Source organism: Artemia sp. Qi Xiang Cuo, chromosome 20, assembly GCF_049724085.1.
Source record: "Artemia sp. Qi Xiang Cuo chromosome 20, ASM4972408v1, whole genome shotgun sequence".
Taxonomy (NCBI): domain Eukaryota; kingdom Metazoa; phylum Arthropoda; class Branchiopoda; order Anostraca; family Artemiidae; genus Artemia; species Artemia sp. Qi Xiang Cuo.
The window spans coordinates 7891157-7908691 of record NC_142813.1 but is presented as its reverse complement, the minus strand read 5'-3'; the positions used below and the strand labels follow the sequence as shown (position 1 = coordinate 7908691).

At 35.1% G+C, this 17535-nt stretch overlaps 2 protein-coding genes across 2 annotated transcripts in view; one reads left to right on the top strand and one right to left on the bottom strand.

Moving 5' to 3' along the window:
• Positions 1–3441: 3441 nt before the first annotated feature.
• The window catches only part of LOC148939831 (uncharacterized), a 125316-nt gene continuing 111222 nt past the window's right edge, over positions 3442–17535 (bottom strand). Inside the window, exons 2-5 of the mRNA XM_089106252.1 lie at positions 14258–14466; positions 11474–11605; positions 8518–8650; positions 3442–3680 (exon numbers count right to left, since the gene is read on the bottom strand). Of these exons, the coding sequence (XP_088962378.1) occupies positions 3481–3680; positions 8518–8650; positions 11474–11605; positions 14258–14466 (674 nt within the window). The 3' untranslated portion in view covers positions 3442–3480. The remainder of the gene's footprint in view (positions 3681–8517; positions 8651–11473; positions 11606–14257; positions 14467–17535) is intronic.
• The window catches only part of LOC148939834 (uncharacterized), a 100972-nt gene continuing 99549 nt past the window's right edge, over positions 16113–17535 (top strand). Inside the window, exon 1 of the mRNA XM_089106402.1 lies at positions 16113–16232. Coding sequence (XP_088962528.1) covers positions 16113–16232 — 120 coding nt within the window. The remainder of the gene's footprint in view (positions 16233–17535) is intronic.

The window sequence follows — 17535 nt, the reverse complement described above, 5'->3', positions numbered from 1 at the left end:
CTGCTTCAGCAAGTACCTAGGAAGACTGGTGATACTTATGATTCAATATGTGACAGCTATGTTAGTTTTGTTACTCGACGCTGTACCTCCACTACTGTTGTCTTCGATGGATACAGCGCTGGTCCAACCACGAAAGATGCTACCCACAACCGACGGTGTAAGGGAAGCCAGCATCAAGTGATCGATTTCAGTTTAGGGATGAAGCTCCAGAAAAAGAAGGAAGAGTTTTTGAGCAACTCTCAGAACAAACATAAGCTACATCGGGGAAAAACTCAGAGCCAAAGGATTTGAAGTCGTCCATGCGAAGGACGATGCTGACTATCTAATCGTGAAGACTGCCGTAACGAAAGCAGAAAACTCTGAAACAATAGTTCTTGGCAACGACACTGACCTTCTGATTCTACGCTTGTATCACCTCCCGCCTAATGCAAAAACACTTCACTTCGAATCGTCAACGAACGCAAAAGAAGCGATAACACGGTTCTGGTGCCTCAACGAAGTTAAAAAAAATGGGAGAAGTATCCAGGCTACTTCTGGTAGGGCACGCACTCTTGGGATGTGACACGACCTCACGAGTTTTCGGACTTGGAAAGCAAGCTGTGCTACTTCTTTTGAAGAAGAGCAAAGTGTTCAGAAAAAAATTCGAAGTGTTTCTGGATGAATCATCGTCTAAAGATGAAATTGTGAAAGCGGGTGAATATCTTCTCCTCAGCTTGTATAAAGCACGACCAAACGAAGATCTCACTAAGCTGCGACATCGAATTTTCTTGGAAAAAGTTTCTTCGTCAAATACTAAGGCGTTTGTTAAGCCTGAATGGCTTCCACCAACCAAAGCTGCAGCTTCATTCCACTCCCAGCGAGTGTGCCTCGAGGTATCCCGTTGGAAAGGGGAACCAGCTGACCGCGACTCGGCTGACTAGGGTTGGGTCCTCGGGGACCATAAATACTCACCTGTGATGACCAATGTGTTGCCCGCACTTCAGACTCTTTTGAGTGTCGTGAGATGCAACTGTATGACGGGCTGCGAAAACTCGCGATGCAGCTGCAAGAAAAATGGATTAGCGTGTACGTTCGCGTGCGGAGAGTGTCAGGGTATCAACTGTTTGAACAGGGACAACGAGATTGTCGAAGACGAAGAGCTCGACTTGTGACATCAATGCTGTGTTTTTCAAGTCAACTCTACTGCCTTAAAAAGTAAAGATTTTACCTATAGTTACTGAAGTTCTTTCTTTAGTTTTTTTATTCAACGATATTGCCTACGAAAGTACAAAGTTTACCTATAATATCTGAAGTTTTATACTGTGATCACTTCCAAGCGGTTGTTTTCTTTATGTTTAGCAATTCAAATGGTTGTAAGAAATGTCTGTGATTCAAGAAAGTAAAATTTTGATACTTAGGCGAATTATTTTGTCCATAGGCCCGCTTATTAGCCATTAGCAGCTGGATCAGGAGTCAGGCTTCCCTTCCCCCTGTCTGTAATTTCCCCCAGTTTTGTTTGTTTTTCATGGTTATCGTTTTCTTTCCTTCAGTTTAGGTGTCAATTTCGTGATCAGCAGATAGGAAAACCCCAGAAAACTCATTTCAAACTGATTTCTACCCCTGACTTCAATTGTCCCTTTTCTTCCCCTCTTTCCCCCGTTATGGTGGGACTCATGTTCTTTATTTCATTTTAGATGTCAGTTTCGGGATCAGCAGATAGGAAGACCCCAGAAAATATATTTCAAAGTGCTTTCTACCCCTACCCTGTATTTTATAATTTTTTCCCCTCTTCCCCCTGTTCCCCCCGTTTTCCGTAGTACTTTTATTCTATACTGAATTTTAGATGTCAGTTTCATGATCAGCGTATGGGAAAGCCCCAGAAAACTGACTTTGAACTATTTTCTGGGCATGTTCGGCATTTTCCCCAATTTCCCCCGCATTTCCCCTGTTTTTCGGGTACTCGCCCCACTCGGATTTATGGGGACTTTTAGTATGTTGTACAGAATTTTTTTTTGATCATTTTGGTACTATTTTCGTTTATATTGCAATTTTGTCCGGGTCAAACCCTAAAAGTCCTGGACTAAAAGTATTCGATAGTATTTGCCATGCCCATACTTTCTATGCTCTTAGTCAGCTCGATGTGAATGCGTCTGTGATTCTTGTTCATAAGTTTTGCTATTCAAATTCATATCTAAGATTAAAGTCAAGAAGTGGGGATTTTTTCAGACATATTACAGTTAAGTGTGGAGTTAGGGAGGGGGGAGTTCTTTCTCCTCATATCTTTATTGCTTCTATTGAACATGTTTTGTCTGGCATACGTAGTTATTGCCTTACGGGATTCACAGACGTATCATACTTAGCTTATGCTGTTGACTTGCTTCTTATTAGCCGAACTAAGTTTGGTTTAGCGTGTTCTGTCCGATCTGTCGCCGCTGCATTTGCAAGTATTGGGTTATTCCTAAATGTTGATGAGTGTGAATTTCTTATTTTTAATGGGATTAGTTCGTCTCATCCTTTGGATTGCAGCTCTTTTTCTATACCTCAAGTCACTTCTTTTCGATGGTTCGGGATCTCTGTCTGCAATTCACTAAGTTCTTTTCGCTTTCAGACAATTCGTGATATTAAGAATAAGCTTAAATTTGGATATTCTAAAATTGTTGGAAATCCTGGACATTTCAGGCGACAAGCACTACCGAAGCTGTACTCGAGTTTTTGCGACCATTCCGTGTTATTTTGCTCTGGTGTATATATGCTTCTGAATAAAGGTGACGTAAAAAGGGCCAAGACGGATTAGATAAGATAAGATTTATTCTTCAGTAAGTATAATTACAATAATACATGTTATTATTCCCCCAAAGGCTCAGTGGCCTGTAAAGATAAAAGTTAGCCTGTGAAGAATAAAATTCTTACTTTATTTACCGAGATCATTCCGGAACCGGAGTAGTCAGTATCAGGCAACCGATATTGTCCTTTCAGTGGAAAATTAAGTTCGAAACTAATTGATAATGCACCAATCTGTCTTGGTCCTAACCATCGTCTTATCCGCCTATTTAGCTAAACTGTTGTTTCTTTTTTGTGTATTTTTTGCTTATTTGTAGTTTTTTGTTTTCTTTCCTGGTACTTCACTTTTTTCCCTTTTGTAAGTGGTAAGAAATATATTATTAATATTCGTTTGTTTCACTGAATGTTCTTTTTGTTTGTTTATTTTACTTTAAGTGCTGTGTGGGTTTATTTTTCTTCTTTTTTCTCTTTACTCCACTCTTTTCACATTCTTTGTGCATTAGGTTATAAATAAATTATTACTCATGAAATTTTTTTCAATTTCAAGCGGATGCGGAAAAAAAAAACATTCGAGACAACTGCGTAGCTCTGATTATACCATTTACGTGGGCTGGATTAAAAAACCGAAAATCACTTTTAATAGTTTCTTTTTAACCTTCCTTGTGCTAGAAAACAAAAATGACAAGATGAAAGTATTTTATTTGTAAATAAAACAATTAATTATAGTCCGAAAACACTCCTGAATTTTTTTTCAATTTCTGCATCTTCTAAACTCACCTTAAAATTCAGCAAATAGATCTTAGACATAGCTTTAGCTCTCTCATTGTTGGCAGCTAACGACCAAAGAGCTACCATTGCCAACTTCTTTTCTTCATGACTACCTTGACATACTATTTTGCAAAGTTTTGGAATAACACCATCTAAAAAAAAAAAAAAAAAAAACACAACGAAATGTTTACTTTAAATAGCGCTCTTCAGAAAATTATTTAAAATATGCGAGTGAAGACTTCTAAAATTATTGAAAGCACAGCCTAGAAATATCGAAAGCAAAACCAAAAAATACTATACGTTTACGCTCTAGTCTACGCTCCATTATTCGCTGTTAATATACAGATGGAATGGAAGAAATACTATCATAGGCAGCGCAATCACGCTGCATAAGTAAAGAACGATGTTGGCACCATGTATTATTTTTTTTTTTTTTTCCATACCAGGGCACTTCGTATCGAAGGAGTTGTCGTAGAAACTTGGAAAAGGGCTCATTTGATTGGAAATTTGAACGGCTAGTGCCCTTTTTAATAGTCAAAAGTGATTGGAGGGCAACTAACCCCCCTCTCACGCCCATTTTTTTCCAAAACACACCCAATCCAAATTTCGATATAGCCATTTTGTTCAACGTAGTTGAAAGTTGTGAAAATTAGGTATTTGAGGATGACAACCCCCCTCCCCACAGCCCTCAGGGTAAGGGTTATAAGTTATACCCTGGGGGCATATGAGGTTTTCATAGAAAGCGTTATCGTAGAAACTTCAAAATGGGCTCATTCGATTGGAAATTGAAATGGCTAATGCCCTTTTTAATAGTCGAAAGTGATTAGAAGACAACTACCAACCTTTCCACGCCCATCATTTCCCCAAACACATCCAATCAAAACTATGAGATAGCCATTTTGTTTAATGTAGTTGAAGGTTTTGGAAATTATATCTTTGAGCAGGAAACTCCCCCATAGTCTTTAGGGCAAGGGTTATAATTTATGCCCTGGGGGCATACAAGGTTTTTATTGAAAGCTTTGTCGTAAAAACGTCAAAAAGGGCTCGTTTGATTGGAAATTCAAAGGGCTAGTGCTCTTCGGTTGGAGCCAGAATATAATTTGTACTTTACTGAAAAAATTCTTTTAAATGTTTTCACTTTTATAACTTTAAGAAATCAAAAATTAATTAAGATTTTAAGGAATAAATATCAGCATTATGTATATTAAACTGACAATACAAATTTTTTTTCAGTAGACTCATATGAATTTTTCAGTAAAGTACAAACTATATTCGGGCTTTTAGAAAGCATAGGGTTTAGAACCCTACTAAGATTAATTTCTGATCGTTTTGAGTTTGACATATTTTAATTTCTGTTTGTTTTGGGTTTCATTTATTTATTGAGATTGATATGTCGTAGTTGAATTCTTGGTAAATTATTTATTCTATTTTTGTTCATTTTTGGTTTAATGGATTTCTTTACTTTTTTTTTGAAAAACCTATTTTGTGCAAACAGTTTTTTTGATTAATCAAACAAAGCTGAATAATGTACCCGATTAGAAGATTGAGCCGTCCTAGCCGAGTGGCTAGCACGGTAGACTTGTAATCCTTTGTCCGTCAGGACAGCAGTTCGAGTCCTGGTGTCGCAAGTAATTTACTTTGGAACAGAGGTCAATGGCGGGACTTTAAAAACTGAATCTAAGTCCATCCATCCAGCTCTAAATGGGTACCTGGGGAAAGTAATCAGGAAGGGTGCGTGAAAGCATTGGATAGCTGGCCCCATTGCATAGCCTGGCTGAAGTGCCATGAAACGGAGATCAATACAACAGGTAGGGACTGTAAAGTCCAATGCCGTATTTTTTACCTTCTATTAAACGAATAATTGATTAATTGGCAATCTACGTATTTTTTTTTATTATTTATTTTCAAGGAGTTTCAATATATTAAACCCTTAAACATTATTGCCTTTATCTCAAAATCATCAACCAGACTGAGAATTTTAGAATAGCTAAATCTCTTTTAGCTCCAAAAGGGTTTAATTTCATACAAATTGTATAAGTTATGCAAGGAATAGCGTATTCTTTATCTTGTAAGATTAGTGACACATTTCAAGGAATTTTGACCAATTTCAAAATTCTTAGATTACCAAGGACAGTGAAAATGTAAACTGATTGTTTTCATGGCCCTTCAGCCAGGCTGTGCAATGGGGGGCTTCCTGATTACTTTCCCTAGGTACCCAAGCGGAAACTCCCAAAACAATATCTTCAAAAAATGAAAAAAAATCGGCATTTCATTTCTTAGTGAAAAAAAACCCTCCACGTTCAATATTTTTTTTTCAAGAACGTATCCAGGATATTTTTTTTTTTGGGGGGGGAGGCTACAAAAAAAATTGAAAGAAGGCATCAAAAACTTGTTCATATTCATTTTTGTTACGTTTTTACGAGTCGGACAAACACTTGGGGGGGGGGGGCTAAACTCCCGTAGTTGCAATTGTCTTTGAGAATCATAATGTTAATGTTTGAATTTTTACAGACAAAAAGCGTTTTAAAATTTGATATTTATGCTTATTTTACGTTTTGACATTGCAACGCTGATGAAAATGGGATACTACCCCAAAAAAGTTGCAACTCTGATGAAAATAGGATATTGCCCCAAAAACCTTGCAACACTGATAAAATGGTGTACTGCCCCAAAAACTTTGCAACGCTGATGAAAATGGGATACTGCCCCAAAAACGTTGCAACGCTGATTAAAAATGGGATACTTCCCCTAAAAAATTGCAACGCTGAAGAAAATGGGACACTGCCGTAAAAACGTTGCAACACTGATGAAAATGGTATACTGCCCCAAAAACGTTGCAATGCTGATGAAAATGGGATACTGCCCCAAAAACGTTGCAATGCTGATGAAAATGGGATACTGCCTCAAAAACGTTGCAACGCTGATGAAAATGAGATATTGCCCCAAAAACGTCGCAACGCTGATTAAAATGGGATACTGCCCCAAAAACGTTGCAACGCTTATGAAAATGGGATACTGCACTAAAAACGTTGCAACGCTGATAAAAATGGGATACTGCCCCAAAAAACGTTGCAACGCTGATGAAAATGGGATACTGCCCCAAAAACTGCATAGGCTACTTTAGAAACAACCAAAAAACAAATCTAGAAAATTACGGGTTCTAGGTATAAATAGACCTAAGGTGAGTCTAGGGAAAAAACGTCATATTTTGATATCATTGCTAATCTAAACTAACCCTAACTTAATTCTAAATTGATCTAATTTACTGAAAAACTTTGAAAAAATCGCCTTTTTACAGCTGGATATTTGACGCCCTACTGATTTAACACCTATGGACGGTGACAATTTATAAGGTGTTGAATTTTTATAGAACTCAGGCATACTACCGACTCTCTAAAACTAGCTAAGTTCTATCGATTTGGCCGATCCGTTTTCCCCTATCATAACTATCAAAAACCCCAATTTTTTTTATTCTAAGCTCCAATAGTCGTAAAAAAAAATCTAGAAAAACTTAAGCCAAATGCCTCAATTTTGTCCACTTTTCTATAAAATTGACGTTATTTAATCGCAGTTATGTTACTGTGTTCTTGTTATTACATTGTGTTATAATTATTATATAATATTATTAAATTTACATTAATTTACATAAAACTTTCACAGTTACAACTACTACTAACAACTCAATTCAAAACCAAGCCACCTCAGACCAGGGCACTTTTTTTTAGCACCTTGGAAGTGTTTCACTTCTAAGTAATCAGAAAAAATTGCTCCACACAAAGCATCGATCAAATGCATGAAGAGAGAATTGAAAATTAAAAGTTACAGCCAGTATAAACACAGTGCCAGATTTAAGCTTTGACGCTTCTAGACCCAAGCGTTTTTGTCGCTCCGTTTTTGCAAGATTTTGGGGAAATCCCCGAAAATCGTGGATAGTGGAAGCACTGAACAGAACGCAACTGATGAGCCAGAAGCAATGAAAAATAGAGGCGATACCAAACTCTCAGCTGCCATTCTTGGGAGACATTGGCGCATCCAGGGGAGAGGGAGACCCTCCCCCTCACAAGATTTTTTCTGGCACCCTCTCATCCTGTTTTTTCTCTTTTCTTACTCTTTATTTTAGAATAAATTTATCAATTTGGTCAATTATTGGCACCTTTGTCACATTGCACCCCCCCCACAAGATTTTGATTATTGACACCCTTTCCTCTAGATCCGCCCCTGTTGGGATGCATGGCAGTTTATAAGTGGCCACGGAATTCTTGTGTTATGTTAAAATCACTTATGTAAATAGGCAGCGCGGCGGTGGAGTGCACCTAGCACTTTGACCATAAATCACATCAATTCAGTTTTATTAAGAAAAAAAATCACTCAGTGATAATTTATTGAGCCTCCTAGCATTGTGCGCCCCTAGCTCAGGTCTTATTGGGCCTTTTGGTAAATCCAGGTCTGTACATATACACACATATGTGTATTTCAAAGCGAATACAGCCATAAATGCCGTATCCAGGAGGAGGAGTACTGGATTTAACCATCCTCTCCCCCCACTTATTTTTTTGTCCGACACAAAAACAGAGCAAAATGAATATAAACAAATATTCGATGTGTTCTTTTCATTTTTTTGTAAGTCTCCCCCCCCCCCGAACCAAAATCCTGGGTACACCCTTGAAAGCCATATACAAAACAGATGAAATAGATATAATTAAAGAAAACAACCTATTCTAAAATCTCTGAACCTTTCAAAACAAAACTACCTGAGGCCACTATGCATCTTGGACAGGTTGAATGGACAAGGATCCCCAGTAGCAGTTCATCATAACCACTATTAAAACTATCTCCCCTCAGTGGCCCCAATTTCACAAAAATCTAGGGGAGGAGTAGTATCCTTTTTTTATCTGTTTTAAGATATAATCGGAACTCAGTTGTCTTAAATCCATAAGTCAACAGGCAAATTAAAGTGCTATGAATAAAAGCTCACTAATCAGGACTCACCTTTAATGCTAAGTTTGGCCTTATGCGAGCCTAAACACAAATTCCTCAATATCTCGATACATATAAGTCGACTTTCAATCTCAATCGTAGGATTAGTAGACATTTCAAGCATACAGTCAATAAAGTCCTTTTCCTGAAATTAATAGGATAAAATGATTTAATGCCAGTAATTAATATAATTAATTAGTTTAGTAGATTTAGCAGTTATAACTCATTTATCTTCAATGCATGGATTGTACTTACTTTGCCATCAAATGATGCCAATGAAGGATGTCATTGTCATTGTCTATTTCTGAAGGCACTTCAAATTCAAATAAGCTGAATGTATAAAAAGACACATTTCCTGCAGTGGCACAATGAGTGCCACTGTGCCACGGGACCCAGAGATCGAACCTTGCTGTAGCAACACACAGTAGGGCTGACGAAGGGACCTTAGTAGTCAAGAAGCGTCATTAATCCGGTTACTTACTTATATACAAATTCTTAATCTAAACACTTCTTTGAGTGTCTGTCAAAACTTGGCAACACTGGCAGCACTGCCCTTAAAACACCATAACTTTGAAATAAGAAAAAAAAAACTTTAAACAAATTGCGGTTTTCAAGCATGAGTAGACCCAAGATGAGTCCAGGGAACAAAAAGTGACTTAATTTGATGTTCTTGGTAGACGTGTTTTCTAGGGGTATTTTCTAGCCAACTGACCAGATTGTTTTTCTTTTTTTTACTCTTGGCTATATTACTAGTCTTTAAACAGCGTACCCATTGGGAGGGAGGGGGATTTCAACTAGATTTAAAAAGTACCTTTTTTCGGTATTCTCATAAAAAATAACTGAAAACAAAAATAGCCCAAAAATCTGCTAAAGTAAGATACGAGAGAGAGCTAGGTAATTACGAGATTTTGAATTTAAATATGAATGTTTTGACTTACAGTCTAGTGCGCCGAAGATCAAACACTAGTAAAGAAAGGGGGGACTTCTCTGTTTTCAAATTGGGGGGGGGGGATAGGGGGTGTCATGTGGAGAGCTGATGCTAGTGTGAAAACTGTCGTAGCACCATTCCGCTCTGGTAATTCCTAAAAAAATCTAAACACATATAAACATATATACACCAAGAATATCACGAACTTTTCTCTATCTCTGTATGCTAGTATTAAGGACCTACGGGGAAAGGAAGTGCAATTTAAGGCGGGGCTTAGTAGGGAGGAACTAAAGTGGATAATATCGGTAAGGAGAAATTTTGTAGCATTTGGAGACAGGAGAAAATATTTGGGGAAGTTTAGGTCGAAGGCTGGTCCCTATTTTTGTCCGATGTGTGGGGACGATAATGATGATTTAATTCATTTTTTATGTTTATGTAAGGAGTTAAGAGGTTTGAAAGAGGAAATGTTTCCGGGGTGGTTCCAAAGGAAGGAATGGGTGGGTAATATATTAAGAGATAGAAATTTTTTGGAGATAAAAAATTTGGGAAGGTTTATTGGACTGGGCATGGAGCATAGAGATCATTTTCATTAGATTTTTTTTTTTTTTTTTTTTTTACAATAAGGGTGTTTTCATTTATTATTTTTGAAGGGCAATGTGTATTAACCATGGCTCAGTAGGGCTTTTAGTGTTAATAAATCATATCATATAATAGATGCCATTCAGGAATGCCCACTTTCGTCTGTGAGAAAAAAAATCAATTAGACTTAGGTCTAAAGGAAAATTTTAAAAAATAAATGAATTGAAGAAAAAGGTGCTTAGCTTGTTAGTGGCAGACACACAACTGGTAAGAGCCGTTCCTAGGGTTGCTGGTGCCTGGAGAAAAATTAATTACAGCGCCCACCCCCGACTCAAATATAAGCAAAACAATGAATCGAAGTGAAAGATTTAATCAAAGAAGGCAGCCCTCCATCCATACCCCCTTCAGTCACGGCACCCCCGGAAGCTGCCCGAGTTGGAGAAAGGAAATCAAAATTTATTTGCCGGTTCCCGAAAAAGAATAAAAGCCACCTTTTTTTATTTTGTATGTCTGTTGTGTGACACGTTTATTTTAGTTAATTGGTTATTAATTACTTTACAATGGGTAAAATGCCCAAATATACATAAAAGTTATAATTAATTAACTTTTAATTAATTATACTTTTTAATCTATTTCCTTAGACTGATTCAACGAATTAAAAGTGTAAGTTAAAATTGTGTCAAATCTTTTCCCTCTGAGCTAAACTATCGAATGACGTTTTTGGTAATTGATAATGTTTCCAATTTTGTTCTTCAAGTTTTCGTTTTTCAATTCTTCATTAAATTTTGCAGTAATTTACAATGTTTTAGAATTTGAAAAACATTGTCAAAACTAGTCTAGTTTGGCAACATCACAAACGGATATATAATAAATAATTTCCAAAGCCAATGAGATACACTCCCTAAAAAACCAGGAAACTTTAGAACACATTTATTACTGACATTAACAAAAAGATAATTTTTTTAGGTCTACTTTTATTATTTATTAAAAACAAAGGAATATCTAAAAATGATGTTCTTTAAGCATTCATCATCATCTAGTTTTTGAAACAGGAAGTCAAATCTTTGAATTTACCATTTCTAAAATATGAAATACGCACCCCAAACATCCAGCAAACTTCAAAGCACATTTAATACATCTGTCACGTCGCTTTGTCTTGTCTCACGGTAAGCTGAACGAAACTAAAAAAGGTGTTTTATAATATGTCAATGAATGAACAACTTGAGCGGTAGGGCGTTTATCATATAAGTACTCTGACATTCACAAGAAGGTAATTTTTTTCAGTTCCACTTTTATTATTTATTCAAAAACAGAGGAAAATCTCAAAAACCTTGTTCTTTCAGAATTCGTCATCATCTAGTTTTTGAAACAGAAAGTCAACTCTTTGAAATTATTCTTTTCAAAATTATTAAATAATTGACACTTATAATAAACAACACTAAACAAATAAACACGACTTACGTAATATAGTATCGCGTGCGTGCAGTCATTCACACTCAGATTTAAGCCAATTGTGAGCCACGAGTTTAAAATTACTGCTAAAGCAGACGGCTTTGCTGATAAAATCACCGTCGAAAAACGTAAAATCTCACTCTGAAAAAGAAACATAGTTGGAATATTTGGCCAAAAGAACACGAATGTGCTATTAATTTTAGCCCAGTTATGATTAATTTTAATTAATTATCGTTGACTTACTAATTTATTAGATTTGTTTAAACTTGTTTACCTGTTTTTCTATTTTATAGAAACTTAGCTACAGCAGTTTAATTCAGTTTCCAAATGAACCAAAAAAAAGTCTCCTGGTTTTCCAAACAATTCCCTAATTTGCCCCTAGATTTCTAAAAATACCCTTTTTTGGTATTTGCAGTTAAAAATAGCTTGTTTTGTATTTTCTTTAGAAAAATTCAAACCAACAAGATTTTTGGAAAATATAATCTGAACCCACCCTCACATCTTTGTGACTGATGCCCTTGACGACAATGGGTACAAATATGGGGTTATTTAACTTCCTTTTGTGACATACACTCAAGGAGTAATGAGATTGGCTAACAAAAATGTGAAGACTGAAGTCATAACGATAAACCCATTCAATTCAATAACACTTTTTAACACAGAAGCACAATGACAATGAAAATGACAAATGACAATGAAAATGACACATGACAATGAAAATGACACATGACAATGAAAATGACAAATGACAATGAAAATGTCAAATGACAAATGCACAATGAAAATGACAAATGACAATGGAAATGACAAATGCACAATGAAAATGACACATGACAATGAAAATGACAAATGACAATGAAAATGACAAATGACAATGAAAATGACAAATGCAAAATGAAAATGAAAAATGACAATGGAAATGACAAAATGAAAATGAAAATGACAAATGACAATGAAAATGACAAATGACAATGAAAATGACAAATGACAATGAAAATGACAAATGCACAATGAAAATGACAAATGACAATGGAAATGACAAAATAACAATGATCACTCCTTTCTTCTTTGGTTTATTTTTGAGTATAGCCTACACTTGGTCAAATTTGCTTAATATTGCATTCAAATTCACGAGCTTAGTTCGAAATGTATGCTTATTTTTTGCAGAATTTATCATCTGATATTCATAATATTAATGTATTCGTTATAAAACATTTGAGATCAGCAAGACTTAAATCTGTCATTTTTGAGCAAACAAAGAAGTTAAAAGACCTTATTCCATGCCTATCTACCTTAGTTCTGTCCTAGGAAGTAAGATAGACTATGTATCAACAAGTAAAATGACATCATTTTTATACAATTCTGAAAAAAAGGTTATGCTAGCTTTGCTCTCACTGAGTTTATCTGTCTTCGGCTTTACTTCAGAGTGCTATGGCACTCAAGTTTTTCATCACTTCCACCAAGAGGATTTTAATTCAATCAAGTTGACTTCAAGTTCATTTTAGCGAAAAAAAAGAGGCGTGTCTACGTACCCAAATGAGTGCAACCCTTGGGGTGTGGGAAATAGATACATCTTTTGGACAGAAGGGTGGAAAAATAGTTTTCTGAGGTGCTATCCTTTTGAGCAGCCTCGATGAGGAAGTTGGGTCAGTTCCTATCCCACCGCACCCGTGTTCAGGTATGCTTCTCTCAATAATAAAATTTTCAAATGGTTCACTTCTTTCCCTTAACTTCCGAGGAAGTAAGCTAGCTAAATTTCAACCAAACTTTAAAAGAATCACCAAAATCACTAAATTTCACTAAAAAGAATCACTAAATTTCAAGAGTTTCACCATAAAACTTCCCATAGCCTATAAAAGTATAGAGTGTGAAGTGGCGCTGATTTGCAAAGATATACGGGGCAAGGGCTGTAAATAAGGATTGTAAATGAAATAGAAATAAGAAGGTATATTTCAAATTCTAGCCCAATTTGTGTCCCTGAGATAGAGAGAGAGAGAGAGTTGAAAGGTAGAGAGAGAGAGAGAGATAATATAAGAAATCTAGGTACTGGTGCATTATATGGTACACACGAAATAAGTCAAGTTTGCTTAATGCTAATGAAATAAAATAAACTAGGATGAATATATAATAAATACGCATATATTAAATACGTAACCTAACCTACCCTATGTACTTTTTTCCCTCCTAAACTCCAAAAAACAATCGTTTAACTGTTGAGAAACCACGCTTTGCCATCAATTTATCTAGCAAATCACCCGTTGTCTGCTAATAAAATAGCCGTTTCACGGGTTTCATGACTGGTTTCCTTGATACAGTCTATAGCGGTGTGTAAATAAAATAAAACATAATAAAAATATAATAGTTTATAAAAAAATTTGGGACAGATAATTGCACATTAGGGGGTGGGGTGGGGGTAAAGCATAGCATATATTAAATACGTAACCTAACCTAGGTACTTTTTTCCCTCCTAAACCCAAAAAACAATCGTTTAAATATTGAGAAGCCACGCTTTGCCATCAATTTATCTAGGAAATCACCCGTTGTCTGCTAATAAAATAGCCGTTTGACGGGTTTCGTGACTGGTTTACTTGATACAGTCTATAGCGGTGCTACCATATTGGACACTAGTACCGAAATCTATGATTCCAATTTGCTTAAAAGGACATCAGAAAGCTTAGGAATCTGCTGAAAAAAAAATTCTAGAAGCAGTTAATAAGAAGGAAACTGGCCAGTGGAAAATAAATTCATAATTCTTATAAGTAAAGTTGAATCTATGAAGAACAAACTACTTACTTTCAACAAAATGTTCCTGCCTTCTTGGGTGCCGGTTACCGACGATATTAGATCACAAATTTTTCTGTAAAGGCCATGCTCTATCTTCTCATTCTTAATTATTCGCTTCATTGTCCAACTCAGATAAGTAAGAACCAGAGACAAAATATTTGAATTTAACGAAGCTAAACCCTTCACATTTGGAATCGTAGTCACGAAAACTGACAGAGCTAAAGAGAATGAGCGATAAAAGTAATAAATAAATAAAGCACTTCATAAAAGAAAGGCCAAGCGGTTGATAACCAGGTGTTGTAAAGTGACCTATATTGTCACCAGTCGTTATGAAGTGTTATCTATTGCAACTAGCTGTAGTGAAGTTAACTGACTGATTGGTAGCTATGGGTAGCGTCTTAGTAGCTAGCAAGGTCGAACTAGAATAGTTATAAGGATGCAAATGACCTGTTGAGTCTTACAGAGGAAGAATGTGTTTCGTTATTGGCCTTATTTATTGGTTCAAGATTACAACGAGAATAGAACTCGAATAAGGGGTTACAGATGCGTAACATCAAACTTTAATGCATAATATGAGCTATTAAATCAAGCAATAATATTTGAAGCAAAGAGAGGAAAGGAAATAATAAATGAAAAATAAAAAAAGGGTGAGAAAACGAGGATTTTCTAAGACGAGCTAAAAATATTGTAAGGCAAAACAGTCTTGCTCAATCTCTTTGGTAAATCCTTTTTTCATTGATTTCGGCTTGGTCTTTCATTCAGTGTCTGTTCATTTCTTGTCAAGTAAACTCCAAAAGGTTTGTTTTTTGTTGTTTTTTTTTAGCACTGAGGACGACTGGGCAGAGGTCCTTGTCGAAATATTTGCTTGTTCTTCGTCTTTCTGTTTTGCCACTGGCTGACAAATTCCTCATTTTCTCCCCCCACTTTTTATTTTATTTTTAATTTATTATTTCCTTTCCTCTCTTAGCTTCATATGTCATGTATAGGCAGTGTGGTCTTAGAATGTATTTATAGCAATAATATATATACACTTACACTCAAACCAATGTGGTATATTCAAAATCTGATAAAAATAACGTATAGTTATTACAGTTACGAGCTACGAATATTAGAAGAGTCCTGTTTTTACTTTGGCTTCTATATTTATAGGCTAATTGAAAACCACAAGTTTCTTTAGCTCTGACGTCCTTATTTACCACAAGTTTCGAAACTACTTTTTTTTCTGAAAAGCTTCCTTTATTATTTATATTTTCCTTTATTAAAGAATGTGCGAACAAAATCGTCCAGTGTACCGACAAATACTGACACATAAGCTATATTAAACTAAAAACATAAAGTAGAGTAGCGAACATTCTAAGAATGAGGAGCTCGTGATGAATGAATCAGGCAGAAATGAAGCTCCGATTTGATAAATAGCTACGTACAAAAGACCAGTCAAACCGCGAATGAAACCAGCTTTCATACTACTACCTTTTCCAGTGGCCACCGCCTCAAATTTGTTATGAACAAAATCGAGGTACCGTCGTATATTAAACTGGGGTCCAATTAAAAACCCACCTGGAAAATATGTGTGAGCAGCGATTTCCAAGAGAGATGGGCAATTTTTGAGGTGGTTCTTCTTTTGATCTGAAGACATCTTTTCCTCTGGGATTTTTCCATCAGCCATATCAAAAGCTAAAGCAATATGTCTTAATACTAGCACACAATGTGGCATTGTCCAGTTAATATCATATTCGTTTGTGGCAGTTATCCAATAGCCAATTAGGAGGTAAGCCATGTGAAATACAAACGAAAACGCAACAGTAGCTGATGTCCCTCCACCAACGTGCAACGATATGAATGTGACTAAAACAGCTACTAATGAATGTACTATGTCAAAGCCAAAATTCCAAAGACCTATGCAGAAACCAGACAAGAAAAAGAAGAAATGTTTGTGGCTAACGTTGAAATTCTTCATCTTCTTCGTGTAAAAATACGAGAGGGGGTATCCCAGCAGAATGGAAATTAATAGTCGCATGGAAGTTTCAGATGCGCCAGTAAATTCTGCTATTTTCTCCAACATTTTCTAAAAATCATAGATAAAAATAGATTCTCCGCTCCCGAAGACTATTAGAACCCATCTTAGTTGAATATTAATCGTTGTATTTTCTTTTATTAATCACAGTTCTACCTAAAAAAAAGGATTGGAATTAAGAAATCGTGGCATCCAAGTATTTTGCATTTTAAAATCTCTTTGGAAAGTTTGCTAGCGTTTGAAATTTTACTATAAATGGTTGCTACCCGGTCTGTAGCGTCACGTCATAGTTTCTCACGTCATAAAATCTCACCCCACTGCACACTGACCTTTAAGCTTGGCTGTAGCCATAGTTGCAATCTAGTAAAGAGAAAACTACAGCCCATAATAACCGAAAATTTAAAAACTTAATTTTAAGTTAAATTTCAAAACAATTGAACATCACTTTCAGGCAGGAACAATTTTCTATATAAAGATTATTCTGAAATTAAAATCATTCCATAAGTTTATAATAATAGTAGAAGGTTTTGTGAAAACAATTTCCAATAATTTTGATAAAGGAAGTGCCCCTAGGAGCTTTATTTTTACTGAAATTTTAACATTTGAATTTCACATTTTTTACATCGCCACCTACGACAATACAAAACCCAAAGAAGTCATGATTCTGTGAAGGATTGACAGGAAAGAAGAATTGGATTCACACCATAATTTCTTAATTCAATTGGAATTGCTGATTTGCCACCCCACGACTCAAAACTAAAGAATAATATGATAACTGTACTAACGCGTAATTTAGATGTTTCAGAAAGTATTTGCAATGGAACAAGCCAGGTTGTTACTGAATTATTGTAATTAAAACCTCCTGGTACTATATACGTGTGTACACACCAAACTCTCTCTCTCTCTGTATATATATATATATATATATATATATATATATATATATATATATATATATATATATATATATATATATATATATATATATATATATATATATATATATATATATATATATATATATATATATATATATATATATATATATATATATATATATATATATATATATATATATATATATATATATATATATATATATATATATATATATATATATATATATATATATATATATATATATATATATATATATATATATATATATATATATATATATATATATATATATATATATATATATATATATATATATATATAATATATGTATATATATATATATATAAATAATTTCTTAGACCACACTGCTTTG